Source organism: Solenopsis invicta, chromosome 6 (genome assembly GCF_016802725.1).
Source record: "Solenopsis invicta isolate M01_SB chromosome 6, UNIL_Sinv_3.0, whole genome shotgun sequence".
NCBI lineage: Eukaryota > Metazoa > Arthropoda > Insecta > Hymenoptera > Formicidae > Solenopsis > Solenopsis invicta.
Window position 1 is genome coordinate 9756152 of NC_052669.1, and position 27329 is coordinate 9783480.

The 27329-nt window shown below is 31.3% G+C and overlaps 3 protein-coding genes across 5 annotated transcripts; 1 reads left to right on the forward strand and 2 right to left on the reverse strand.

Moving 5' to 3' along the window:
* The first annotated feature begins 280 nt into the window (after positions 1–280).
* Positions 281–11014, forward strand: LOC105206249 (farnesyl pyrophosphate synthase). Its single transcript, XM_039450195.1, has 7 exons — positions 281–408; positions 998–1248; positions 4165–4368; positions 4461–4625; positions 4865–5077; positions 5155–5255; positions 10525–11014. The coding sequence occupies exons 1-7, from the start codon at positions 369–371 to the stop codon at positions 10580–10582; spliced, it is 1032 nt and encodes a 343-aa protein (XP_039306129.1). The 5' UTR covers positions 281–368; the 3' UTR covers positions 10583–11014.
* Positions 11015–13735: 2721 nt separating this feature from the next.
* Positions 13736–17744, reverse strand: LOC105207424 (farnesyl pyrophosphate synthase). Of its 2 annotated transcripts, XM_026141528.2 has the most exons (8): positions 17005–17743; positions 16591–16762; positions 16257–16510; positions 15945–16085; positions 15488–15691; positions 15232–15396; positions 14223–14435; positions 13736–14130 (listed from the first exon to the last, which is right to left on the reverse strand). In XM_026141528.2, exons 3-8 carry the CDS (start codon positions 16395–16397, stop codon positions 13930–13932), a joined length of 1065 nt encoding a protein of 354 aa, XP_025997313.1. In that variant the 5' UTR covers positions 16398–16510; positions 16591–16762; positions 17005–17743; the 3' UTR covers positions 13736–13929. The 2 variants fall into 2 exon arrangements, with proteins under 2 accessions (XP_025997313.1, XP_025997314.1); XM_026141529.2 differs by lacking the exon at positions 15945–16085 and having other exon boundaries at positions 17005–17744.
* Positions 17745–19816: 2072 nt separating this feature from the next.
* Positions 19817–27106, reverse strand: LOC113005688. Of its 2 annotated transcripts, XR_005574959.1 has the most exons (7): positions 26654–27106; positions 24733–24789; positions 22039–22259; positions 21598–21750; positions 21346–21529; positions 20761–21002; positions 20213–20349 (listed from the first exon to the last, which is right to left on the reverse strand). XR_005574959.1 is itself a non-coding variant. In XM_026141530.2 (6 exons), exons 4-6 carry the CDS (start codon positions 20827–20829, stop codon positions 19962–19964), a joined length of 369 nt encoding a protein of 122 aa, XP_025997315.2. In that variant the 5' UTR covers positions 20830–21002; positions 21346–21529; positions 21598–21750; positions 22039–22531; the 3' UTR covers positions 19817–19961. The 2 variants fall into 2 exon arrangements, 1 of the variants encoding a protein (XP_025997315.2); XM_026141530.2 differs by lacking the exons at positions 24733–24789; positions 26654–27106 and adding an exon at positions 19817–20101 and having other exon boundaries at positions 20190–20349; positions 22039–22531.
* Positions 27107–27329: the final 223 nt, after the last annotated feature.

A 27329-nucleotide genomic window follows, 5' to 3' on the forward strand; every position in this document is an offset into this window, starting at 1 on the left:
CGATTCTATACAGCTGATGTACAGCTAAACGTCTGCTCCCGCCAATTCTAACCGAATTCTACATGGCATTTAAATGTGTGACAGAAAGAGATATAGAAAAACAGTAAGAGAAAATGCGACAGAAAATCTGTTATGTGATTGGTTACCTACTTAGCTCGCGCATGTGCAGTTCAATTTTGTACACGCTGAAATCGGGAGAGTTGCGCTACTGTATATACTGTGGTCTTGCTCAGTCTTGCTCGGATGGACGGAGCGGAGTGGCAGTGCGCGCGAGGTGGAGGGGCGTTTTGTTACACATTATTTTAGAAGATATAGAAAAAATAGCAAGACATAGTTACTGCATAAAATTTTGTCATTTATTACAACAAATGTTCCAAATGTTCTCCGTTGTTTCCAAATGTCCAAAGTGTTCGTTTAGAATTTTATAATTGCTTTTATTATTGATTAGCAAACAACTAATTATAAAATGATAATGAATAGAAAAATAAACATTATTGTATTATTCAATTTTTTCGTCATTTCTTTTTAACAGAATAGAGAATATCCACTTCATTTGTATGACGTACTTTGTAGATCTTGTAAAAAATAACAGTATATTGATTACATTAAAATGTAAAATTATGGCAGCATTTACATAACAATCACATAAATTAGTAATGTATGGTTGTTTGATTGATCATAAAAGGAACATACATATGTATTGTTATTTAATATATCGAATACATATAGCGATGTAAAGAAGGGAGCGATCTTCAAATCGCTTTTTGAACTTCATTTTTAACTCTTTCCTTAAAGAAGAGACCAAAATCATTGAAATGTAAAACGTAGATCTGACAAGTAACATTAAAAACATAAATTCAAAACTTTAATTTTATTATTTCATATTATTAAATTGTTGATTTGTAATATAGAGCAACATTGTGATTTCGTTTATTGAGTAACAGAATCGCTATTAATTGTTATTTATTGTTCTTTCTAATAATTGTTAAAATTTTAGATATTTTGATTAGAATAGAGATGGCTCATTCTGTGGCTCAGCTGGACAAGGAAGAAAATAAAGAAATGATGGCAGTGTGGCCGGACGTTGTTCGTGATATTATAGAAGTGAAAATAATGGCAGTGTGGCCGGACGTTGTTCGTGATATCACCGAAGTGAAAATGATAACAGTGTGGCCGGACGTTGTTCGTAATATCACAGAAGTGATAAAAGTTTCAGGCATTACAGATGTTGCTACATGGATGAGAAAAGTAAAACATTGATTAAAATACTATAATAGCTAATGTGCAAATAAAAAAGGATTGAATTTTGTTCGACAGTTTGATCAATCTATAGTATATATATATATATATATATATATATATATATATATATATCAGGGTGTTCGTTAATGGTTGTCCAGCCTTTTACCGTACGTAGATGCCGTACCGACTGAGCTTGCTAATTTGCTAAACGTTTCCTAGATGACAGCTGCTTCAGTTGAGCGCGCGAACGCGATCTCGCAGGACCGAGTGACACGTACAGGCCCCTGGTGAAAATTTTTCTCATATTTTTTTCGTATAATTTTTCCGAACATCTGTATAATTTTTTATGAAACGTTATAAAATGTAAAAAAGTTAAAAGTATTTTTTTAAAACTGTGAGATGAGAAATCTCAGAATACTTCAGAATGTACGTGTATGAAAAGTTCTAACAATAAGAGATGTAGACTTTCTAAGTATTATTTCTACGTATTTCTGAAAAATGTTCCTATTCGTATAAAAATTATGAGAAAAACTGTAACCAGGAATGTTAAATTCTATAAACGAGAAATTTTATAAAAAATTATTAGAATAGTTTTTACCGGGGAAAGCTGTGCATATTTTGTTATATTACAATATTATTTCTGAAGTTCTTTAAATTAAAAGTACTTCAAAGATAATATTTAAATTCAAAAGATTACAAGTATTAAAAATTTGTGATAAAAATTGTGTGGATATATTATTAAATGTATTCAGTATTCTACGTTTCTATTTACTACTTTATTTATTAATTTGATTAATAAATAGAAATAGTAATCTTAGTAACAAATGTAATATAACAAAGTATGCACAGCTTTCCCCGGTAAAAACTATTCTAATAATTTTTTATAAAATTTCTCGTTTATAGAATTTAACATTCCTGGTTACAGTTTTTCTCATAATTTTTATACGAATAGGAACATTTTTCAGAAATACGTAGAAATAATACTTAGAAAGTCTACATCTCTTATTGTTAGAACTTTTCATACACGTACATTCTGAAGTATTCTGAGATTTCTCATCTCACAGTTTTAAAAAAATACTTTTAACTTTTTTACATTTTATAACGTTTCATAAAAAATTATACAGATGTTCGAAAAAATTATACGAAAAGAATATGAGAAAAATTTTCACCAGGGGCCTGTACGTGTCACTCGGTCCTGCGAGATCGCGTTCGCGCGCTCAACCGAAGCAGCTGTCATCTAGGAAACGTTTAGCAAATTAGCAAGCTCAGTCGGTACGGCATCTACGTACGGTAAAAGGCTGGACAACCATTAACGAACACCCTGTATATATATATATATATATTGTAATTGAAATTTATATATATATATATATATATATATTAAAATAAATTCTTTTCAAATAATTATACATAATGTAAGACAACGTAATAAAAATTTCAATTACAATGTTAGGAAATTAAAAAAAAGTATACATTTGAAACATGAAAATAAATCTACAATAATAAATCTATAATAATAAAATAGTGAAATAAAAAGCAACAAAATATAAATTTAAACAAAGTAAGGAGATTAATGCATTTCTGTATAATATAGGTATTAGGGGAAAGTAGGTAAATTGCACGCACCTAAGGGAAATTTATCGCAGTGAAGTGATTTTTAAAGTTGAAATCGATACGAGTACAGAAATAGAAACTTTAAACATTTTTTTATCATTATGTATTGTCATATTGAACAATTTTTTATTTGGTAATGCTATATTCAGCAAAAAGAAGCAAGTGGTTAAACGAAAAAATTTCTCGGCCCTTGGGTAATTGTACGTGCGGTTGGATAAATGGACGCGGAGGAAAAATGAGGTTATAGCCCATTCTTTTAACTACACTACACTGCACTACACTGTACTAGTGGCACTATAGTTGATCTCACGTGGTCTCACGCCTTTCAAGATGGATGCGTAAAATTGTCGACGGCGAACTTGATTTGATAAAAAAACAATTACTTGATGACTATTTAATTAAATTTAATAAACAATAGCTCAAAGAACGCAGGGAAAAACGTACTTTTGTTAGGTATAACAAAATTAAATGACTAAAGTAAAAATACGGACTTATTGCCTTATTTTCTGAATGCCAAAATCGCAAGAAAAATCATGATTTTACTTTTTCTTATTTTTTCAATTAACTACGTTTTTAAATGATATAACGTATGGTTATATATTTAAAAAATGCCTTCAGCCTACAAATATCGTCGTGATATAATTTCTATTCATCGGGAAGGTGCCAAACCACGAAGCGTACAATTACCCAGTGCGTACAATAACCCTACTTTCCCCTACATTATAATGTCCCAGGGGGTAAGGAAATTTGTAGTGTAGCATTCATTCAAATATATAAATCGCTGGTACCTAAAGATCATCTGACAGAAGAAAATGTTCACCTAGTGCGAATTGTAGCATGGTGTATGGAACTGGTGTGTACTCTATTCTTTTTTCTTAATTTATGATGCGTTCTTTTCATAAATTAATTAAACACGAGATGTAATATTCTATAGCTTATTTCATTTTATCAAATTATTATAAAAGTAATATTAAATATTTATAACAATACTAATAATTGGAATTATTAAAGTTTAAAGTCATCCATTATTATATGCATATTATATACTATATTGTATATATTATAACATAGTATACAAGGTGATTATTAATGACTGTTTTCATTTTTTACTATAGGAGCACGCATTTGTAATTTCTAATATAATGTGTTAGAAATACGTATCCGTTGGTAAATCATGCTCCTATGGTAAAACATGGAAACAGTCATTAATAATCACCCTGTATAGTATAACATATATTATACAATATAATATATATTACATACTATTAAATAATATATATTATATATTGAGATATTCATTGCTTATAGATGAGAGCCTTTTTCATCGTAATTGACGATATCGTAAACCATTCGCCGATTCGTCAAGGCCAACCATGTTGGTATAAATATGATGATGTAGGGAACGGGACTGGCAACAATGGTGTATTGTTGGAGAGCGCTATGTATTACATACTTCAAAAATACTGTGACAAGAAAGAATGCTATGTCAATTTACTGGAAGTATTTCAAGACGTAAGTGAAAATATTTTTTTTTAGCATAAATGTTGGTTTATCTTTACTTTTCCTTTTCAATCGAGTCATTATGTATAAATGAATTTTGGCAGACTATATTTACGACAATAATGGGCGAGTCTTTAGAGTTGATTTTGACCAATTTCGGCAAGAAACCTAATCTGGATTTATTTACTATGGATCGATATAATTCTATTAGTACGAAGAAAACGGTATATTATACATATGTTTTGCCAGTAATCACAGCAATGCACTTAGTAAGTTTTGTTATGCGCAAAAGACTGCTTCACTTTTAACATTTGGTGCTTTCCATTTAGTGACACAAGCATCGTCCTATTTTTGTTACTCATTGACTTTAAAATAATAATAAAAGAGAGAGAGAGAGAGAGAGAGAGAGAGAGAGAGAGAGAGAGAGAGAATGATTCTTGTGTCGACTTGTGTCACTAAATGGAAAGCACCTATTAATATTAATGCATTGTAATGTTATTTGAGGTAGGCTGAAATAAAGGACCAAGAGATGTTCACGCAAGCCAAAACCATCTTGTTAGAGATGGGACAATTGTTCCAAATTCAAAATGATTATTTAAATGTCTTTGGAGATTCCGAGCTCATTGGCAAAGATAGTACCGATATACAGCAGGGGAAATGTACTTGGCTGATTGTTACAGCTCTTCAATGTGCCACCTCAAAACAGCGTGATATTTTAAAAGTAAGCACTGTTGATTAGTTGCATTATTCTATTAAACACTGTTTTATATTATTCCTTTCTCTTTTTATATTATGCAGGAGTGTTATGGAGTCTCGGATCCGGAGAAAGTAAGGCGTGTGAAACAACTGTTCACTGATTTGGATTTGCCAGACGCTTACGCTAAATATGAAAAAGAGATGTATAATCAATTAAATACTAAGATACAACAGATATCGTATGATCCTCTATGTAAACTTTTCAAAGATTTATTAGAAAAAATTTTACGTAGAGTACCTCAAAAACATATAAAAAACAATCAACAAATATATTGACATTATCGTTGTAAATTTATATTAAATGGATTTGTGGGGCTACCATTGATGTATCGTAGAGTTGTTTCAGTCAAGATAGTGACACGGTATATTATATCAAATTATCACAAAATTATCTTTAAAAAAAAATGATAAAAAAATTAAGGCGCCAAGTATATGTGTGTACACCCTTTAAATTTTTATTTTTTTTTACAAAACTCAAGTGGTACTATCTTTGTATTCTTATTAAAAAATTTTCCTATTCTAACTCACGTGGTACTCTCTTTAATTTCTGTACAAAACCTAATAAAAAATTTTTAAACTACAAAAACTTGGTGCTGCTGGATAAGAAAAGCAATGAAAAGAATTGACATAAGAAAGAATGCAATATGTGTGTCACTCTTGTAAGATATATGTTATAAAAATAATTACGCCAAGTAAGTTAAAGTTTTTTTAACATTTATTTTTTTTAAAAGAAACATTGTAAATCATTATAATTTTTTAAGTTACTATAACTATTATATTTTACAACATTATATTTAGATTATATTTAGACAGCTAGCAGCGCCAGGTTTTTATAGTTAAAATTTTTTTATTTAGATTTTGTATAGAAATTAATGAGAATATCACACGGGTTAGAATAGAAAAATTTTGCAATGAGGATACAAAGATAATACTACTTGAGTTTCGTTAAAAAAAAAAAAAATATAATATATAAAAATAATATAACAATTTAACGGATACACTCACACATTTGGCGCCTTTTTCTACCTTGTTTTTGAAAAAATAATTTTGTGTTTATTTGTGTGGAAATTTTTATAAATTACTAAGTTTCTAATAATAAAATGTTGAATCGGATAATTTCTTTTTATTGCTAAAGCTCTTAATTAAAATTTTGACTCATATACACTACTCAAAAAAAAAAAAATAGGGAACATTTTCCAGACACCAAAAATTAGGCTATTTTTAAATGACTGTAATTCAGTGAAAAATCATTGCAGATAAAAAATAAAAAAGGCATTTTGAAGCTTGAAGATCCAACTTTAACGCTCTACTAGCAGAGTTTCAAAATTTTTTTAACTTCCTTCTCTTATGCAGTAAAAAAGCACACCTTGTTTTGTTCCTTACAATTTTGTATTTTTGACACTTTGCAGTTCGACCAACAAATTTTTTCAAGTAAAGCTTTATAAACTACAACATTTTGCCTACAAAATGCTTTTTTTAAAATTTTTCTACGATTTTTTTTGACCGATTTACGCAACTTTGAAGCTAAACCTGCATTTTTTACAAATGATATCCGTACTCCGTGAAAAATTATCGTAGAAAATAATTAAAAAACCATTTTAAAGCTCAAAGTTTCAGCTTTAACATGCTATTAATGGTTTTCAAAAATTTTCTCAATTTCTCAATACTGTGCCCCAAGAAAGATATACTGTTTTTCCTTAAAATTACGTATTTTTAACAGCTTGTAGATCAATAAAAAATTTTTTCTTGACAAATCCAATGCAAGTGCCATAAAGTATGACATTTTCTCTATAAAATGCGAGGGGGAATTCACAACCCAAAATTTTGTACACCAATGCCGATTTTTGGCATTGCTGTAAAACACTGCCGACATTTTTGTACACTGCCGACAATGCTTATTGTTAGTCAATGCCTACAATGCCGTCAATCCTATATTAAAATTAAGGCAATGCCATGCAATTATGAACACTACCGCGTGCCCATTATCATACGCCAATGCCTGCACAAGAATTCTAAAGCTTTCCCGAAGTATTCAAAAATTTTTGTGCTCAACCCCATGATCGAAAAACCGACTCTGAAGTGAGCTCACCACTCCCCAACCACTGACGACAATGCCGTCAATATTATAGATCACTGCTTACTTTTTTCGGCAGTCCACTGCCGAAATTTTGTACACCAATGCCGGCTGTGAATTTCCCCTCGATAAAATGCTTTTTTTTTAATTTTTTCTATGATTTTTTTTGACCGAGTTACAAGGCTTCAAAGAAATACATTTTTTACAGTGCATTTTTTCGATAAATGACGTCTACTACCGACATTAACATTACCCAATGTGCACCACGTAGAGGTTGCTGGTCGGATTTTTGCACATCGTATGTGTGTGTGTGTTTGTGTGTGTGTGTTTGTGTGTGTGTGTGTGTTTGTGTGTGTGTGTGTTTGTGTGTGTGTGTCACAGCAGAAATAAGAACCCCACAGTTCGTCACTTCTGTAGTATTTAATAACTTCAAACCCTCTCTGCTGTGTGTGTGTATGTGCGCGCGCGCATGAGTGTTTAATAGTGTGTATTTTCTCCTTTCTGATCAATTATTGCTTACATGCGTTCTCGCATATTTATACATCTTGCAATACAATCTTGCGGAATGTTGTGCCAAATTTCCATTAAAATTTCTCCCAATTCTTCTAAATTTTGCGGCTGTTCTTCGCGATGCCTTAATCGTCGTTCCATTTCATCTCAAATGTGCTTGATTGGATTTAAGTCCGGGCTATTGGTGGGATGATTTAACAGTGTAATTGCGTGTCGTTCAAAAAAATCTCGCGTTATATTCGCCGTATGAGGTCGAGCGTTGTCCTGCATGAAAATAAAGTTTCGACAAATTCGATTTAATGACAAAACGTGTGGTCATAGAATATCGTTGATATAACGAACACCCGTCATTGCCGGAGGTGGCAGGATTACTAGATCACTTCGTCATGTATGTGATATACGAGTACACCCCCATCACGGAACCGCCGTTGTAAGATCGTACTGGCATAACGCAACGTCGATCATAGCGTTCATTTCGTCGACGCCAAGTACGTATACGAGCATCATTGCCATAAAGGCAAAAACGTGATTTGTCGGAGAAATATACATTTCTCCAATCCCTTGCGGTCTTTAATCTCCCAATTTATGTGATCGCGCGCAAATTGATAACGTACTTAGCAACGTATGAGTGTGAGTCTTGGTACTTGTGCACGATCACGAGAACGAAGACCGGCCTCTCTCAAACGGTTGCAAATTGTTTGTTCGCACACATGGCGTAAATGAATGTCATCGCGAATGTTTTTGCGGTAATTATTCGTCTTTCTAATGCATAACAAACAATAGCTTGATCTTGTCTATTTGTCGTTATTCGAGATCGACTACCTTCACGTCTCGTGTAATTTCCGTGTCTTGATATCGTGACCAAGCTCTACTCACTACGGACACGGAAGCACCAATATCTTGCGCCACATAACGCATACTAAAAGCTTGTTGCAAAAGCGCGATTATGCGTGCAACTTCTACGGCCGATAAATGTCTAAGCAGCATTTTGAAAATTCCGTGTCGCTTATCACACTGCGAAAATCGCCGGCGTACTAAACAAAATTTTATTGTATTGAGCATGCAATGTTTATATATGATCATCTTTGTCTAAAAAAAGATTTTCTTTAGAGGGTTTGGAGTCATTAAATACTGCAGAAGTGACAAACTGCGAGGTCCTTATCTCTGCTGTGATACACACACACACGCACACACACACACACACACACACACACACACACACACATACGATGTGCAAAAATCTGACCGGCAACCTCCACGTAATGCACATTGGGTGATGCTAATGTCGGCGGTAGACGTCATTTTTCGGAAAAATGTACTATAAAAGATGTGTTTCTTTGAAGTCTTGTAACTCAATCAAAAAAAATCGTAGAAAAAATAAAAAAAAAAGCATTTTGTAGAGAAAATGTCATACTTTATGACACTTGCGTTGGATTTGTCAATAAAAAATTTTTATTGAGCTTTGAAAATCTGCTGATAGAGCGTTAAAGTTGGATCTTCAAGCTTCAAAATGCTTTTTTTATTTTTTATCTACGATAATTCTTTACCGAGTTACAGTCATTTGAAAATAGCCTAATTTTTAGTGTCTGGAAAGTGTTTCCTATTTTTTTTTTTGAATAGTGTGTGTGTGTGTATATACAGGGTGTCTGGTAACTACCGCCCGTGGTTTCGTGGATTGATAGATCAAGTAAAACTGAGCAGAAAAGTCCTTTACCATTTTTTAATATTTGCCATAGTTAACGAAAAAAAAAAAATTAATAAAGTCTGCGAATAAGCGCGTATCACCGCGCGCAAGGACCGCCCGCCGGTCGTCGAGACGTAGGCAGCCGCGGCTGTAGGTGCGGCGCTGTGCGGTGAGGAGGGAAAAACAGCTACTGCTTTTTCATTTATCTCGATCCCTTCTACCTCATCATGATAATCTTTATACATTGGTCTGGGACACCCTGTATATACATACATGGTCTGTCCCAAAAATTTCCGGAATAAAATTTTTTAGCGAACCAGAAGGGCTAGAGCAATGCAATTTTTGACGGGAATGGTGGTAGGGAGTCTTAGCTAACGAATGCAATTTGTCTCAGTCGCTTCCGAACAATAACAAAGTGAGGATCGCATTTTGCGCGTAGTGTGTTTTGGTGACGCCTCAAGATTCAAGATGCAGTGATTAATCAAGCAGCGATGTACGCAATGAAATTTTACGTTAAACTAAAAAAATCGGACTCTAATTCGAAAAGCTTTTAAGGAGAAAGCTATGTCTCAGTCAAGCATTTACGAGTGGCACAAGATATTCTTGGAGGACCGAGAAAAAATCGACGACGAGGAGCGCTCCGGGCATTCGTCAACGTCTCAAACGGACAAAAATGTGGAGAAAGTGCGAAAAGTTTTGAACGAGAATCGACGCCTGAGAGTAAGAATGATAACAGAAGATTCAAAACTTTTTTGAGACGCCCAGGCCGCTCGAGCGTTATCGTCGATGTTTTCTTGACCTTTCAGAAACATCTTGTGCCACTCATAAATGCTTGGCTGAGATATAACTTCCTCCCCGAATCAGACCCATCGTCTCAAAGACCGATTTTTTTAGTTTAACGCAAAATTTGATTGAGTATTGCTGCATCTTGAATTTTGACGCGTCACCAAAACACACTACGCGCAAAATGCGATCTTCACTTAGTTACTACCCGGAGGCAACTAAGATAAATTGCATTCATTAGCTAAGACCCTCTACCACCGTTCCCACCAAAAATTGCGTTGCTCTAGTCTTTCGCTGAAGTATTTTATTCCGGAAACTTTTGAGACAGACCATGTGTTGCGTTGATATTTATTGCTTACAGGATTCGCTTGTACAGACACGAAGAGAACTCGGTCTCTTCTTATGCCAACGTATTATAAATGCAGACTCGACTTCTATTATTGCTAACGGTTATCGTTCGTGGATCGGCGCACTGGAGATTCTGTTCCCAAATCAGTACTGATTTAAACGCAATCAACTCGTGAAAATAAGGAAACTTGTGAACGTAAGAACGGATCCGTGACTCTTGCGTGGGCCAATCGTACCTTTTCGAGGGTCGTGTCTTGTTGGTCAATGGCAGCTAATCAAGACTTGATCTGTTGCGCTCGCTCGGCGAGTGAATCGTGATTTAAATTTCGACAAAACACCATGTATGTGCATGTATGGATGTATGAACATGTACATACAGAGTCATCAAAAAATATCGGACCTCTTGATTATTTTGAAAACTAAGCATTTTAGAAAAAAGTGTTTCAGATAAAAGTTATAAGGTTTCAAAAATCTATTTACTGATTTTATCAGTTTGACCTTGAATGGCGTCGCCAAGGTCATATCAAAATCACATTAACTTTTTTAAATGGAACACCTTATTTTTGATTCCAGAATCTAATAACTGCTGTCAAAAGCTTCTAAAATCCTACAAGAAAGTTTATTTTTGTTGAATTATAACTTTTCAAGTTGTGAAGCTTGAAAGCTACAGTGTACTGTAACTTTCAAGCGTTATAACTCGGAAAGTACTTAACGAAAATAAACTTATTTATAGTGTTTTGAAAAGTTCTCGAAATTGACTACAAAAAAATGCAATCAAAAATATAGAATGTTAGGGTAATACCGATACTCTTTAATTAGGAAACTACCGATATACTCTAATGTTATATCTTTTATTGCATGTTCTTATAGTCGATTTTGAAAACTTTTCAAAACACTATAAATAAGTTTATTTTCGTTAAGTACTTTTCGAATTATAACGCTTGAAAGTTACAATACACTATAGCTTTCAAACCTCACAACTTGGAAAGTACTCACCAAAAATAAACTTTCTTGTAGGGTTTTGAAAACTCTTGACATCAGCTATTAGATTCTGGAATTAGAAATTGAGTGTTTCATTTGTTGCGTACGTAACATATTAGAAAACATGTCGTGCACGACACACACACACACACACACACGCACGCACGCACGCACGCACGCACGCACGCACGCACGCACGCACGCACGCACGCACGCACGCACGCACGCACGCACGCACGCACGCACGCACGCACGCACGCACGCACGCACGCGCGGGGATGTGTGTGTGTGTATGTTACTGTAAAAGTCTATTTATTAGTTAATCGTAGGTTTTACCAGTGACGGCTGGTAAATGTTGATTTTGGGAATAAAACGATGAGTACTTCTTAAATAATACTTCTGAATTTTAATATCATATAACTTATGAACAGGAAACTCAAATCAACAAATGACTCGGGACTTTTCGATTTGGAATTTTGTCCTATATCTCGTGGTAGATTTTAAATATGTCTATACCCATATAAATATAAATATATATATATATACCCAGAAAACATTTTGCGGGTAAACGTTCAGCAAATCACGCGCAAAAGGGATTCCTACAACGCAAGCAAAACCTTATCCAACTGCGTCGTCATAGCGCTAGCAAAACACTAGCACACTTTGTGCGCAATTTCAATAAGCGATATGCACGCAAAACGCTAGCACACTTTGCGCGCGATCTCAATAAGCGATATGCACGCAAAACGCTAGCACATTTTGCGCGCGATCTCAATAAGCTATACCCTGCCGAAAATGTGCTATTAAAACCAATTTAAAAAAAGTTAATTTGAATTGATCGGAATTTCCGCACCGAAAATATGGTATTAAGACCGATTGAAAAATAAGATCCAAACCCAGATAGATTTATTAAAACAGAATACATTAATGTAAACGTAATAAATGTTTAGTTTACAAAAAAAATATTTCTTGTATTCTTTTTGTTAAAAAAGATTTAAAAAAAGATTAAATTTGAATTAAACATTTAATTTATGTACAAGATTAAATAACAATACAAATTGTTATTTACTTGTAAAAATATAAAATTTTATGTGGAACAGCGTTTTCACACATACGCTATGTTTGAAAAGAATGAGAGCGAATGTTCGTCTCGAGGTTACAAAAAGCAGCTCCTCAAAGTGTCACTAAAGTTTATGAGCTGACAAGTTAGCGGCGGTCGCGCCTAGATATAACGCCTGTGGCTGCACTCAACTCACGAGAAAATCTCCTGCGGCGTGGCCGCCTAGCGGTGGCGTTAGCACTCACTTGTTAAACCCATTTCAATCTGAAATTACAGAATTTCAACTTGCTGGTAAAAGTCACGCAAATCGCGTACACAGTTTACATGCATAAGACGCGCAAACTTTGCGCGCAAAAGATGTTATCTGGGTGCAAGCAACTTATGAGCAAATATAATTATCCAATACATCAGCAAATCACATGCAAAATGGTATCCATTTGCATGTGATATGCTGGTGTATTGGACAATAGATGAGCTAGCCACTTGTAAGCAATATACACGATGTAACACATTCTACGAACAAAACGCATGCAAATCTGTTACAAAGTTCGCATGCACATCGCGCGCAAAACTTGCCAGCAAAAAATGTTATCTGGGTATATATATATATATATATATATATATAAAATGTAATATATACACTATAATTTACTTTTAAATTTATTATAACTAAATGAAATAGAGACCAATAAGAGTCAAACGCGGTTGTTGTGCGTGACGGTAAATTCTCCATATCCTATCTGAAAAAATCCGTAGTTAAAAAAGATACAAACGTGATCCAAATTCGGGCCCAACTTTAGCGATAGTATTGTTACAAATAATATCAAGGTTGTTACAACGAATATTTTCTACATCACATGATATTGATAATTCAAATTTTAATTCGTCATAATCAGGAGGTCAACCGAGTGAATGTGCCTTAAAACCCCCTAAATTTGATAGTAAAAAAACCATTCATAAAGACGATCACCGCTTGTTAAACTTTTATTCATTATATGAAGCGGAAAGAGGCAGCAGTACATTGTTTCGTACAAATAATTAATAGATAATTACAAACACCAGTAAAATTACAAAACACAAAAACGTTGTTCCTAAGAATAAAAATACTTCCTAAATCCTAAGAATAAAGTTACTTACTACTTCTTATTTTTTCATAAAACAACAAATACATTATAAGGAAATGGTTATGGAATCTTCTTGTACATAAAATTTATAAAAGATTTTATTATTTCTCCTTTTAAAAATATCAAAATAATACATTGTGATATTTTAGAAAAGGCAGAACGTTTTGATTTATTTTTTTCTAACTTTAAAATTTATAATGATAATATATTAATCCAATTAACTTTCTATATTTCTTCAATATAGATGATGCTTTCATGACGTCCTGTGGTAAATCGTCCGTAATAAATCGAAGAAAATACTCTGTGGAAGTCCGCATGATATTTGCTGTATGCGTGTATTTGTCATATTATATTTCTCTTCTTCGTATATGGAATAAATCTTGGGTAAATCCAGATCAATGAAAAGTTTTTTTACGCGTTTTATTTTCTCCGGATCCGCAACTCCATAACATTCCTAGTGAAGAAAAAATAAAAAAATAAAAGGAAGTAATATAACAACGTATTGATATGACAGCGACAAAAACTCATCCATCAAATGATATTCACTTCTAAAATTTTACGTTGTTCAAAAGTGGCGCGTTGAAGAGCTACAACAATCAGCCACGTACATTTCCCATCCTGTATATCAATACCATTTTTGCCACAGATCTCGGTATCCCCAAAGCAATCTAAATAATCGTCTTGAACTTGGAACATGTGTCCTATCTCTAATGCGATGATTTTTGCTTGCCTGAACATCTCTGGATTTTTTATTCCAGCCTATAAGTCACAGTGCATTATTGTCATTAAAGCAAAGCAGTCTTTTTTTCATATAAGGTATAATAGTACAATTTCAAACATATTATTTTTTTTAACAATGTACAATCAAGTATTTAAACTTTAGTGTAACTTAAAAGTTTGCAATCTAAATTAATTAATACGTAGTACAAAAAGAAATCGATTATATTGTAACTGATGTCGTAATTTATTATATTCCAGAAAAGTATCTAAAAATGTATTACAATAAGAATAATTCTGAACATAACATAGTATAATTTGTCACTGATATTTTTGCAAATAAACTTTTTAGCACACTTTTAATATTTTATGAAAAAAGAGATATTGACAAACAAAAATTAAAAAATATTACTATTTGAAATTATATTGTATTAAAATTTGTTTACTAAAGAAATTTTTCTATTTTATTTTTTATTTTCAAATAAATATATTTATTTTACCAGCATTTTCTTGATTAACCAAATATTTCCTAAATTTAAATATAAATTATTTTATATTAACTAATATTGTTTTAAACCAAGGAAATGATTTAAACAGAAGAAAGTTTTTTTGGACGTTTTTCAGTTTCTCTATATATTTTATAAAAAAAAAAGAATTTTTTTTTTATGAAAAAGAATCTTGCATACAATTTTTATAATGAAACTAACAAGTAAATAATTTACATCACACAATGAACATACCAAACCAGTACTGCCAAACTTGAACTTCAAAAATCTCATTTTGTTCAGAATTGTACCTTGTTTGAAATTGCATGACACGAAAAATAAGATGCACTTACGAAATGCATTGCTGCAAATGTTGGCAAAACATATGTATAATACGCTGTTTTTATTTCGATAATAGTATTATGTCGGTCTATGGTAAATAGATCTAGATTGGGCTTCTTGCCAAAGTTGCTTGAGTACAAATCCATACACTGACCCATTAGTGTCTTGAATATGATCTGTAAAAAACATTTTTATAAATAATTGCTACATTAAAAAAAGGAGGATGAATTTATTTATATAATATATTTTAATGAAGTCTTTACTTACATCTTGGAATGTTTCTACTAGATTAACATAACATTCTTTTCCTTTAAAGTGTTTTCGAATTATGTAATACATAGCACTTTCTAATAAAACACCATCATTTACAGCCGCTTCACCAACATTACTATACAGATGCCAACATGGTTGACCTCGGCGAAGTAACGAATGATCTTGGATGTCATCGAGCACAAGAATATAGGTTTGCATCTATGTAGTAATGTCTCAAAATTATAAATCATAGGTTTAACATTTTTTATTTTTAATTAAAATTGCTCTCATTTTTTACAGAAAAAATTTTTTTTTATTTTAAAGATAAATTATATTTTGGTTTCATTTTTGTAGAAAACTTTTTTTAATTAAAAAATGTGTAATAATTAAAATATTACTTCTGGTATTTAATTAATTGAAATTAGCTCTGAAAAATTTTACTTGTTTAGAAGGAATGAATAGAATTACGAACCAATTCGACACACCATGCTAAAATTTGTACTAAGCGAATATTATCTTCTGTTAATTGATCGTTAGATACTAGCGACTTATAGACTTTAATCAATGTTAAGCCACGCAGTTTCTTCCCTTTTGGAACTGTATATTGTGATACCTATTGTTATACAAAAATTAATTTACATACATGTTGTTTACAAATTTATGATTAACTGATTTCTTTTTTATTTTATCCTATCAATTATATTATAGTTGTATAGATTTAATTTCGAATAACGTTTTACATGTTGACTATTATACTATTGTATTTTAATTAAAAATATTTTACTTTTTCCATCCACTTAGCAACATCTGGAATGTTTAAATTCCTAGCAGCTTCCGTGATATCCTGAACAATATCCGGCCAGATTGCCATCATCTCCCTATTTTCCTCTTTGCTTATCTGAGCCATATTAGAACAATTTGCCATCTGTTCTAATCCAAATATTTAAAATTGAACAAATGTTGATGTTTTTGACAAATGTTTAATAAGACGACAAGTATCAATGGCAATTCTGTACGTCAAATAAAATCTTGATGTTGCTATAAATTACAAATCAACAATTTAGTAATGTGAAACGGTATATGAAAAGCATCTAATTTATATAATTGATGTTACTTACGTAAGATCTACGTTTTGTATTTCAATGATTTTGGTCTCTTCTTCAGAGTAAAAGTTGAAAATGAAGTTTTCAAAACCGAATTGAAAACAGCTCCATTCTTTACTTCGCTATATACATTCGATATATTAAATAACAATACATATGTATGTTCCTTTTATGATCAATGAAGCAACTGTACATACATTATACATTTGTTATTGTCATGTAAATGCTGCCACAAATTTAGATTTCAAGATAATCAATATTCACTATTATTGTTTACAAGATGAATGCAACACGTTATTCAAATGTGTGTGTATGTGTGTATGTGTGCGTGCGTGCGTGCGTGTGTGTGTGTATGGAATGTATTTTTCCCGTTCTATTAAAGACAAAAAAATAACGGAAAAATTGAATAATATAATAATGTCTATTTACCTTCATTCAATATTTTTTTATAATTACAACGATGCATTTGAAAATTGTAAGTACACTTTTTGCAACAGAATTATACAGAGTCAAAAGTATCGGACCCTTTAATTATTTTGGAAGCTAAGCATTTTAGAAAAAAGCGTTTCAGATAAAAATTGTAGGGTTTCAAAAGATTTATTTACTGATCTTATTAGTTTGACCTTGGGTGACGTTGCCAAGGTCAGATCAAAATCACATTAACTTTTTTAAATGGTGTTCAATGGGAAACACTTAAATTGCGCGCACTGAATTTTTGAATGTTTTATTTTATTTATTATTATTACACAGTTCAGAAATGAGTCGCTATAATTTATATTAATTTATGTGCGTATTCACCGCGCACCGTTACGACGCTTGAGGAAGATGTGCGTATCCACCGCGACGACGCCTAGAAGCAGCAGCCCTTAGTCCGTAAGGACGTCGCCTAGGAGTCGCTACCCTGGATCGTGGACTCGTGGGTGTGATAATGTTATTTCGGATTCTGCTTTATCGTTACTCGAGCACACGTTATAACAATAAGTGCGTGTTTTCTCGAGCGTTTTTAAAGGCACTGCGTTGCGATGCTGTGGAGCAATGTGACCGCAATAACACTACGTTGCGATCTTTAAACATTCTTGAATCGGAAGGCGGCTCAAAGAATTAATAGATTTGTATTGTAATTACGAATTCACACGTGTGTTAACGTCTGCTCTGTTCGGCGGTCGAGAGCGTAGTGACACCGAAACGCGGATTCAGGACAAGTGACACTGATAACAACAAATTGCAATTTTTTAATAAAAGACGTGCGCATGGTAACACGGAATTCCAAAACGTCCGCGTAGTAACAGGCAATCTTAAAGTGCCAAATCTCTTGAATGGCCCGGGAACCCTCTTTTGTTTAATAGGGTTTTTCACTGGGATAACTAGTGCGCACTGAGTGTGCATTCGCTGTAGGTAATTTGGGCGTTTCCGTTGGTACCGTCATCGCGCGAACCGAAACATCCAATTGCCAACGGCGAGTGCACACTCAGTGCGCACTAATTTTTCCAGTGAAAAATTCTATTAAATCACGCCGCGTCACCCGTCCATCGTCCGATCTCCGCAACATACGAGGTGTGATCAAAAAGTAAGGTGACTTTTCATTTTTATAAAAAAATATTCATTTATTCATCCAAAATTATGTTATCCTCTTCAAAATAATCCCCCTCTGATACAATGCACTTGTGCCAGCGCTTTTTCCAGTCGTCAAAACATTTCTGAAATGCACTTTTGGGTATTGCCTTGAGCTCCTCCAGCGATGCAGCCTTAATCTCCTCAATCGTCGCAAATCTTCGTTCTTTCATAGGCCTTTTCAATTTTGGGAGGCCTTTTCAAGTCTGGTGAATACGGTGGCTGAGGCATGATGATAGTATTGTTTTTGGCCAAAAAACTACTCACTAGTAACGACGTGTGCTAAGCAGTTTTGGAACGAATTTCGCTGACACACGTGTCATACCCAAAACATCCGTTAAAATTGATTGGCATGAGCCAAACGATATGTTAAGATCATTAACGATATGTTAAGATTAGCTATTTCTCTAATCGTGATTCGACGATTTTTCAACACAATTTCTTTCACTTCCTGAACATTTTCGTCGGTTTTTGACGTGCTGGGGCGTCCAGAGCGAGGTGCATCGTTAACATTTTCTCGACCCTCTTGGAATAACTTATACCATTTATAAACATTTTTTTTGCTCAAAGTTGACTCACCGTACGCCACTGTCAACATTTCAAGAGTTTTTGAACACTTAATACCATTTTTTACACAAAAATTAATACAAACTCTCTGCTCCATTATTTTCAACAGCAAAAAATCGCCGAGCACGCAAATACGAGTCTAACCTTTATGCCTCTCACATAAAAACAACACATGCTATATAGTCAAAACTGTGAACATATGATCGTGACGAGTGTACCAACACAACAACAAAAAATTTTGAAATTAGAGTGTATAGAGCGCGCAAAATTCAAAAAGTCACCTTACTTTTTGATCACACCTCGTACATATATGTGTGTGTGAATGTATATTTCATTTACAATTATGTCGCACCGTTTGCATTTATATATACAGGATGTTTGACAATTAATGATTAATCTCTTGCATGTAAGTAGAATGGACCAAACTGACAAGAAAACACAGGGAAGTGACCACCTCAGATTAAAACAAGCTTTTAATATGTTGTAGTAAAGATAAAAATAAGAGACACGTATTTTTTTATTCGTGCCCATACGCACTTTAAGGGGGTGAAACACCTCTTTGAAGAAAATCGGTTTTTTCTCTTTCGAAGCGTATACCGTCGTTTATTAATTAAATTTATAAAATTTAATTTATTTTTATTAATTAATTAAAATAAATTGAATAGTGATGGAAACGTAAAAAATGCTACGAATATGTACAGCGTATATATAAAATTTTTATGAACACCTGACATTATATTATTGTCAGTTGCGTACAATATAATTAAGTTTAATTTATCAAATGTGATACAATAAAGTTAAATACAATCAAATGCTAAAAAAAAATTTTCCATATAATTATAAAAACATATATTCTGATTTTTTTCATACAGTTTATCTTAATATATTATCACATAAAATATAATGTTAATAAACTATATCTAAACAAAATAAACATTCAAAATAAAAAACTTTTTATTATAGATACGTGAAAATGTCAAAAATTATGTGTTATAATATTTATTTATTAATAATTCTTATTAATAATTAATTGAGTTAATTATTAATAACTATTTCTTATTAATAATTAACTCAAAAAACAAACTAAGTAAACCAAATAAGAACAAAAACTGTTAAAAACTATTTCTTATTCATAATTAACTCAAAAAACAAATTATATATAATTTAAGTAAACCAAATAAGAACTAAAACTGAGGCTTAAAAAAATCTTATTCATTTTCCTGTTGCCTTTGAACGTTTAATTTATTTTGTTCCGCATTAAGCCTTTCTTTTGCCCTCTTGAGCCATTTCTGCATTGTCTCTTCGATATCCTTTTTTGTGAACATAGCGTTGACTATTTCGTTTGCGGCTATAACAGAATCCGATATATATTTATCTATTTAACATTTATTTAAAATAGCATAATTAAAAAAAGTAAGGATTATTAAAAAACGTACCGATTAATAGCCGTGATAACTTTAATGACCGGAATACACGTTTATTTTTTTTTCCCAACCAACTATATTCAGAAGCTAGTTTATTGGTGAAAATTTGACTCAAATTGCGTTTTATGAACTCGTATGCATTGTTCCCACCAATTTTTGAAGCTTCTAAAATCTAAAACAATTTTGTTATTATGAAACAGCAGTATAGAAATACGGAATTGTGAAATAAATATTAAACAAAAAATAAATAATAGTCAAAGAACTTAACGTGTTTTCTAACATTTATTTTAATGGTGTAACATATTATTATAATATTTACAATGGTTACATTTGAAATTACATTTTATGATGGAATAAAAGTTACATTTGTAGTAAACATGTTCACTAAACGCAATTTCAAATATAACCATTGTGAATATTATAATAATTTAATGTTACATCAATAAAATAAATATTTGATAGCACGTAAAGTTAGCTACGCTGTTTGCCTATTATTTATTTCTTGTTTAATTTTTAATTTTGGAGCAATAAATAGCATAATTTTATATGAAATAAATGATAACTATATACATTAAATATTTACCGATGGATTAAAATTTTTATCCGTTCTCAAAAAGTTTTCCATTTGCTCTAATTGCCTTTCATTATCCATAGGAATATTGCAGGAATAAAAAATAGATTGCTTCCTGACATCGTCTGCATTATTAAAATGTGTATAATTCGGATTCTCAACTGTATTTTTAATAATTCTTAAGTTGTCACTTTGTTGCCAAATTTCTGCTTTAAGGAGATGCTGTTGTCGTATAATTTCTTTAAAATATGTCACTAAAACATAAATTGTTAAGGTATTTTATATTTTCTAGTACTGCATTTGAATCAACCAAATATTACTACGGATTATAAGTTTTGTTTTTTATTTCAGTAACTGTAACGATTACATTTTCTTTTAGATTTGATGGTGTACATGTACTGAAATGTAGAATGTTTTATCCATCAGCATTTTCCAAAACTTTTGGATTAAACATATGATTAATAAATATAGTAGTCAACTGCGTACATTAAATACACAATTATTTAATTATTTAGTTAGTTGAATAAATAACTATGTTAAATTTGAAGAGTACACCAAAAATATTTATTAATATTTGCTGCGTCAATATATACAAACCGTTATTATTTTGTAACTCTTTGTGAATTGGATAACGTTTGCAAGTGCAAATCAAATTATTGATTGAAATCCTGTTGTCTAAAATGTTTGCTGGCTCATCATGTAACACACTGGATGCATCACTTTCATTTGACAAAAAGTCAAACTGAGATTTAATCTTTTTTTTGTTTTGAGCTCTCGTCTTCTGAAATTTAATTATACAAAATGTATATTTTGCCACAGTACATATAGTTAGAATATATTTAAACAAACGTTTTAAAAGCGGAGGTTTTGGCAGGGTCCCATCATCCTCGCCATCGGAAGAAGATAATGGTCGTTTACTGGGTTGCCTTCGCCGTACATCTATTTCATAATTTAAATTGCACTCTGACTTTTTGCATTTTTCCCTGGCAGTTTTGTAATCGGCTAAAAATATGAAAATTGATAATCAGATTATATCAGAACCTAAAGACTACGCGTGATATTTTTACCCAAAAACATAATATGAACTAAAACACTTAAAAATTAATTTATTGTATATATAAAAGAAATTTACTTAGACTTAAATGAAAATTAATCGAAAAAATGTTTACAATGTCTTTAATGTTATAATGTTAACACACGCGTTTTTTAAAAGAAATATTTAGTCCGATTTTATTTGTGATTTATGCACAAATTACCATAAATATATAAACAAATACTGCATATACTTACCAAAAGTGCCGTTTCAAAATATGCTGATTTTGTAAGAAGGCCAACATGTATTCGGTTGCTCATGTTTCCGAATAATGGCCATAATTTTATCATTTTTAAACGGCGGCCAATAACATCGGTTTTGTATGATCCATTTGTATGATAACTAGATGGTACTGCCTCGACTGTATCTTCGTCAACAAATCTGACGACAGTCCATGTTTGATTTGACATTTCTACTGCTGCAATTAATCAATCAAACGTAGCCTTCGTCTTAATAATTAAAAAAGAAACTTTAACATAATTTCTAAATCGTACTTATACTTATATATGCATTCTATATATAATAATTTTGATGTAAATTAAAAAAAAAACTTTTGCACGAGGCATAACTACAAATAGCTTTTGATATAGATTGATCAAGTTTGAAACAAAAATTTTTATAACAAAATTGGAAACATTTTTTATCAACAAATTATAAAATTAGAACACTATATTTTATTGTATAAAAACATAAAAACGGTTTATTAATTGAGTTAACTTTTAATTTGTATCATAAATATAACATATAATTTAATATATTATTTAACTATTTTGAATGCAAAAGAGGAAAAACGACACTTTGGTTTTTGAATTTTAATTTCAGGCATTTGTATGCGATTTGTTTTATATCCCACATTTGTAAATCTTGGATACGATCGACGACATAAATTTCTAACTTTGATGACTCACATGGTTCCGAGTAAAAATTAGTGACTGATATTTATTGCCAATTACAAAAGTCTCTTCATCGGTTGAAATAAAATTCTGAACAATTATAATAGTTCCGTCGGTTAAACAACAGATATTATCAGGTGCTGCTGTTTTTAATATAAATTGTTTAAACACAATTTTATTATATTGACTCAATTTTGAATTGTAAATAATGACATTTATAATCGGATCATTAAAGTGTAGATTTTGAAGTTGTGGCTTTCTATTAATTATTCTTAATTTATAGATTTTGTACAAGAATTTTGCTCGCTTATGCGACAAACGATCTGTTTTAACGGTTTCTCATTTTTACGAATCATATTTAAGATTGTTTGCAAATAATTTTCAAAGGCAAATGCACTAAATTCCTCCAATGTTCCAAATTTTACAACATTATCATAAAGATGAACAGCATAAATTATGCACATTATGTGATACATTTTCTTTTCCATATAGAATTATAAACGTTTTTACAAAATATTTCAACAGTGATTTCGCATAATCTAAATACAATTCTATGTGTTTTGAGTTTGATAAAATAGTGATAGCTACGTGTAAAGTTAAGAAGTTAACATATTTATCAGCATCCAAAACAGATTTTAAAACTAGTGATCCTGTATATATACACAAAAGTTCTAAACTCAGTTGCTTTCCATCTGTTGCTTTCAATTAATGATCTTGATTTTCAGTTAATTTCGCACGGTATATAACGATTTTATTTTACCAATGATGCAGAGACTTCTAATATTTGATTAAAAGATAATTTGCATCAAGGTTTGCCATGACATCATATTTTTACAACTAACGCTTTGACAATTTCTAGATACAATAAATGCATTGGATACAACAAATGCAGATGAAAAATCCTTCACCATATTTAAATTAGGAATTGTTTCAAGTATAGATGTGCCTGTGTGATGACCTTTCTGTAATTTTCGACGAAAATCATGGTCTGTTCTTTGATCAAAACTATTTACATATGGATAACACACTCTGCCAAGATAATATTCTCTTTTACATATACATTTGTTACACAAATCATAACCCGAATGTCCTTTCGTGAATTTAATCAATGCTTTAGCGGGTACATCACAGATAAATGCATTAATTTTAAATGCATAATTATGCCCATTAACTGTTATGCCATTTAAAATAAAATAAATTATTTCCTCTGTAAAAGCTTGGAAAAATAAATTTGCATTTCCAAGTTTCTCGTTCCCATAGTAAATCCCAACAACATTTACTTCGCTATAATTCTCTACTAAGTTGCATAAAATCGGATATACTTGATTACTTGAGCTTTTAAATAAAAGAAGCCCATCGACATTCACATTAACTTGAATAGATTGCAAATTTTCAAAATATCGCAATACAAGTTCTTCAATGCAATTGCGCAATCCAAAATGATAATAATATCCTGGTGGAATACTTTGTACATTTATTTTTCTAAGAGTTTTTAATAAACTACGTGCATCAATAGGTAATTTCGGATACTTGGGTTTTATGCGAGTCATTAATTCGGTCAATGCAACGTGTGATATGTGATTTCTGATTGCCCAATCTTGAAACCATGGCAAAAAATTTAAACAGTCATCAGAATAAAAATTGTTAGATTCTGTATTAGCATTATAAATTATTTCGTCATTAGAATTATTTTCATTCATTACTTCAATTTCGCAATCGATTTTTACATTTGTAGAGTAATCAGAATCTTCGACAAGTAATTCACCATTGTTATCCAAATTCATTGATAAATTATGTAATTCATGTGACCTATTGTCAGCTTCAAGTGATGGCATAGTAACGCTAATATTAGAATTCGGGAACGAACTTCTTAATAATGACGTTTCACAAATGTTTTGTATAGTGTTAATCACCGAATCTGACATCTTTTTCGCTCGTTGATAATAATTATATTTTATTTTTGGCATTTTTTATTAAAATTATATTTCGTTTCCTTACTTGATTTTGATCTAATCTTGCTGTAATCTTTGTGATGTTATTTCCTTCGAAAAAATTCTGTGGAAAGAAAAGAACGAATTGAATTATTTCCAATTACAATATATACATATACAAAAAGTGCAACATTAAATTAGTTTTGTATCAAATTGTATAAAAAATATTTTCTTGTTAATGACTCATATTATGGTTTGATTTATTATTGATAGTTTTATAATTTTTTATAAATTTTCAAACTAAGAAAGTGATTTCTAAAAAATAAATTATATTATTTAATAGATAATGTAAAAAATAATTAGAAAAATATATGAAATTATAAAAATAATCATAAGTTAAAGCTTTATTAATGAAAGAAAATCTAATAATATAAAGAAAAAATCCGAAACATTGGAAATACAAAGAGCACTATGTTGTGAAGAATTATTATGCGTAACGAAGATTAAACATGAATTTTATAATACAATTGCTTGTGAATATTAGAGAAATAAGTTTTGTATTGCATATACAAATCAAAATGTGTTTTTTAGCTTTAAAAAAGGTGTGCACTTCAAGACTACAAATAAAAATTAGTCGTATGTTAATATTGAATTTTGTGTTCCTCGTTTTTATTTACTTTTTATGGACCTTGTTTTTAAATGTATATAAATCTTTGTCAAAAATAAATAACAATTCTAAAATGTATATATAAAATTAACAAATACCAATACTGCGTATTTCATTATACCTTGCCTGCACCGGACGTAACAGAGACGTGCTGTTTTGATCACAAAGTCGCAGAAAATATGTATGATACGTCTTGTGCCCGTCGCAGCGACATAACTAAATAAATTGAATGTTTCAATTAATTAGCTGTTTGTTGAATTTTCTTTTGTGTTATGACTTATATTTTAAAGATAAATAACATTTCACTTTTTAAAAATGATGTTTTTCATTTAATGTAATTAAATTTAACACGTAATTGTGAAGACGTTACGTAGAGTAATGTACAGTTGGAAAATACTATCGCGGTATCCGGTAAAAATCACTATCCGATGCATCTCTCACAATAATTTCCTTAACCATGCAATTATAGTCACAAATACTTTTTTCTCTGCGTATCGTAGTACACAAAACCGTCACTAGATGGCTGTTATGGCGTTTTCTCGTAAAAAAAAACACGTAAATGGTATAAAAGGCGGAGCATTATGAGATTTTTCACCGATGTTCTATTATAGTAGAATAATTTTTCTTGAAAATGAAATCAAGTGAAAGATGTTTTAATTTACTATATGATTAAAACTAATCTTTTTAAACTTCCAATATTTGGAACCATATAAACATAATAGACGTAACTATACATAAAAGGTAGAATATTATAATTCAGAATTACTATAATTTATAGATTGCACCAAAAACCACTATAAATTACAGTTGAATTATGGTAATTGCAATCATTCTCTTCTCTCAGTGTAAAACTATTATACATTTTATCTAGCAAGTATTTTACGTACATAATGCAGTAAAAACCAATCTTAATTTTTCAAAATTGGTCGATAATTTTTAGGTCATAATTAGTGCATAAGTCACAAAATACACGTCGTTACAACGTCGCTGTCACCAGAAATGGGGATGTTAGTTACGTCTCAGTGACGTCTCAATTACAATTATTATTTTCGAACACCAGTTGAGGCGTCGCTGAGACGTAACATGCGACGAGTTAGCACGTCACAGCGACATGCTTGTTACGTTTGGTGCAGGCAGGATAGCTATAAATTATAAAAATAAATTAAAACTATCTACAGATTTTTACGTTCGTTTACACATATGAAGCAATAAACATTGCAAAATGCATGTATAATTACGTTATAGAAATAATGAGGAAGAAATATTTGGATGGTTTATAACCTAAAAGAAATCGAAGACTCATCAAAAGAAATATACTTACTGTATTTGGTTCACCCTGCTTCTATACACAATGTTCTATACTACACAATGCGTTTTCTATAGTACTACACAACGTTCAGAAAAAGATTATTTGCACTGAAAACACATTTATGTCCGCGAAAAGTAAACGTTTAACCTTGGCCGGCACCAGTATATGCCACGTGTTGCCATGTGTTCCGGCCAGTTCCATCTTAGAGGAAAAATCGAGCCTGCACAACAGCGCTTTTCAGTGCATAGCTGAAAGCGCGCAACCATTAATTTTAAATTAAAGAATAACAGAAAATTATCGCAAATTATTGTTATAAAAAATTTCAGTAATTAAAATTGTACAAGGTGAGGCAATAACTATTTATTACCACCTTTTATTCTTCGAATCTATCAATTTGAACTAGATCTGTAAGAATTCCCACATAGCACGTAATATTGCAGTGATATCATAGCAATATTATTTTTACATTGCAATATTACAAATGAAATATTGCAGAAATATCACGAAATATTACTGTAATATCACAGTAATATTAAAATGTCCGCGAAAACGCATCACAGTAATATTACTGTGATATTTTATAGTAATATTACTGTGATATTTCACAATATTTCTGTGATGTTTATATGATATTTAAATAATATTGCAAGAAATTAAATAAATAAATTATTTCAATTTATTTTATTTT

Bases quoted from the DNA above. Each gene is read 5' to 3' on its own strand.
- LOC105207424 (XM_026141528.2), bottom strand. From the start codon at position 16,397: ATGGCAAATTGTTCTAATATGGCTCAGATAAGCAAAGAGGAAAATAGG. The intron at 15,397-15,487 runs GTAAGTAAAGAC...TGTTTTTTACAG, and splicing joins TAGTAGAAACATTCCAAGAT to ATCATATTCAAGACACTAAT. The intron at 14,131-14,222 runs GTGAATATCATT...TTTCTTCACTAG, and splicing joins AACAACGTAAAATTTTAGAA to GAATGTTATGGAGTTGCGGA.
- LOC113005688 (XM_026141530.2), bottom strand. From the start codon at position 20,829: ATGGATAATGAAAGGCAATTAGAGCAAATGGAAAACTTTTTGAGAACG. The intron at 20,350-20,760 runs GTAAATATTTAA...AAATTGTTTTAG, and splicing joins ATAAAAATTTTAATCCATCG to ATTTTAGAAGCTTCAAAAAT. The intron at 20,102-20,189 runs GTACGTTTTTTA...ATTCTGTTATAG, and splicing joins GTTATCACGGCTATTAATCG to CCGCAAACGAAATAGTCAAC.
- LOC105206249 (XM_039450195.1), top strand. From the start codon at position 369: ATGTTCCAAATGTTCTCCGTTGTTTCCAAATGTCCAAAGT. The intron at 5,078-5,154 runs GTAAGCACTGTT...TATATTATGCAG, and splicing joins AACAGCGTGATATTTTAAAA to GAGTGTTATGGAGTCTCGGA. The intron at 5,256-10,524 runs GTATAATCAATT...TATTGCTTACAG, and splicing joins GCTAAATATGAAAAAGAGAT to GATTCGCTTGTACAGACACG.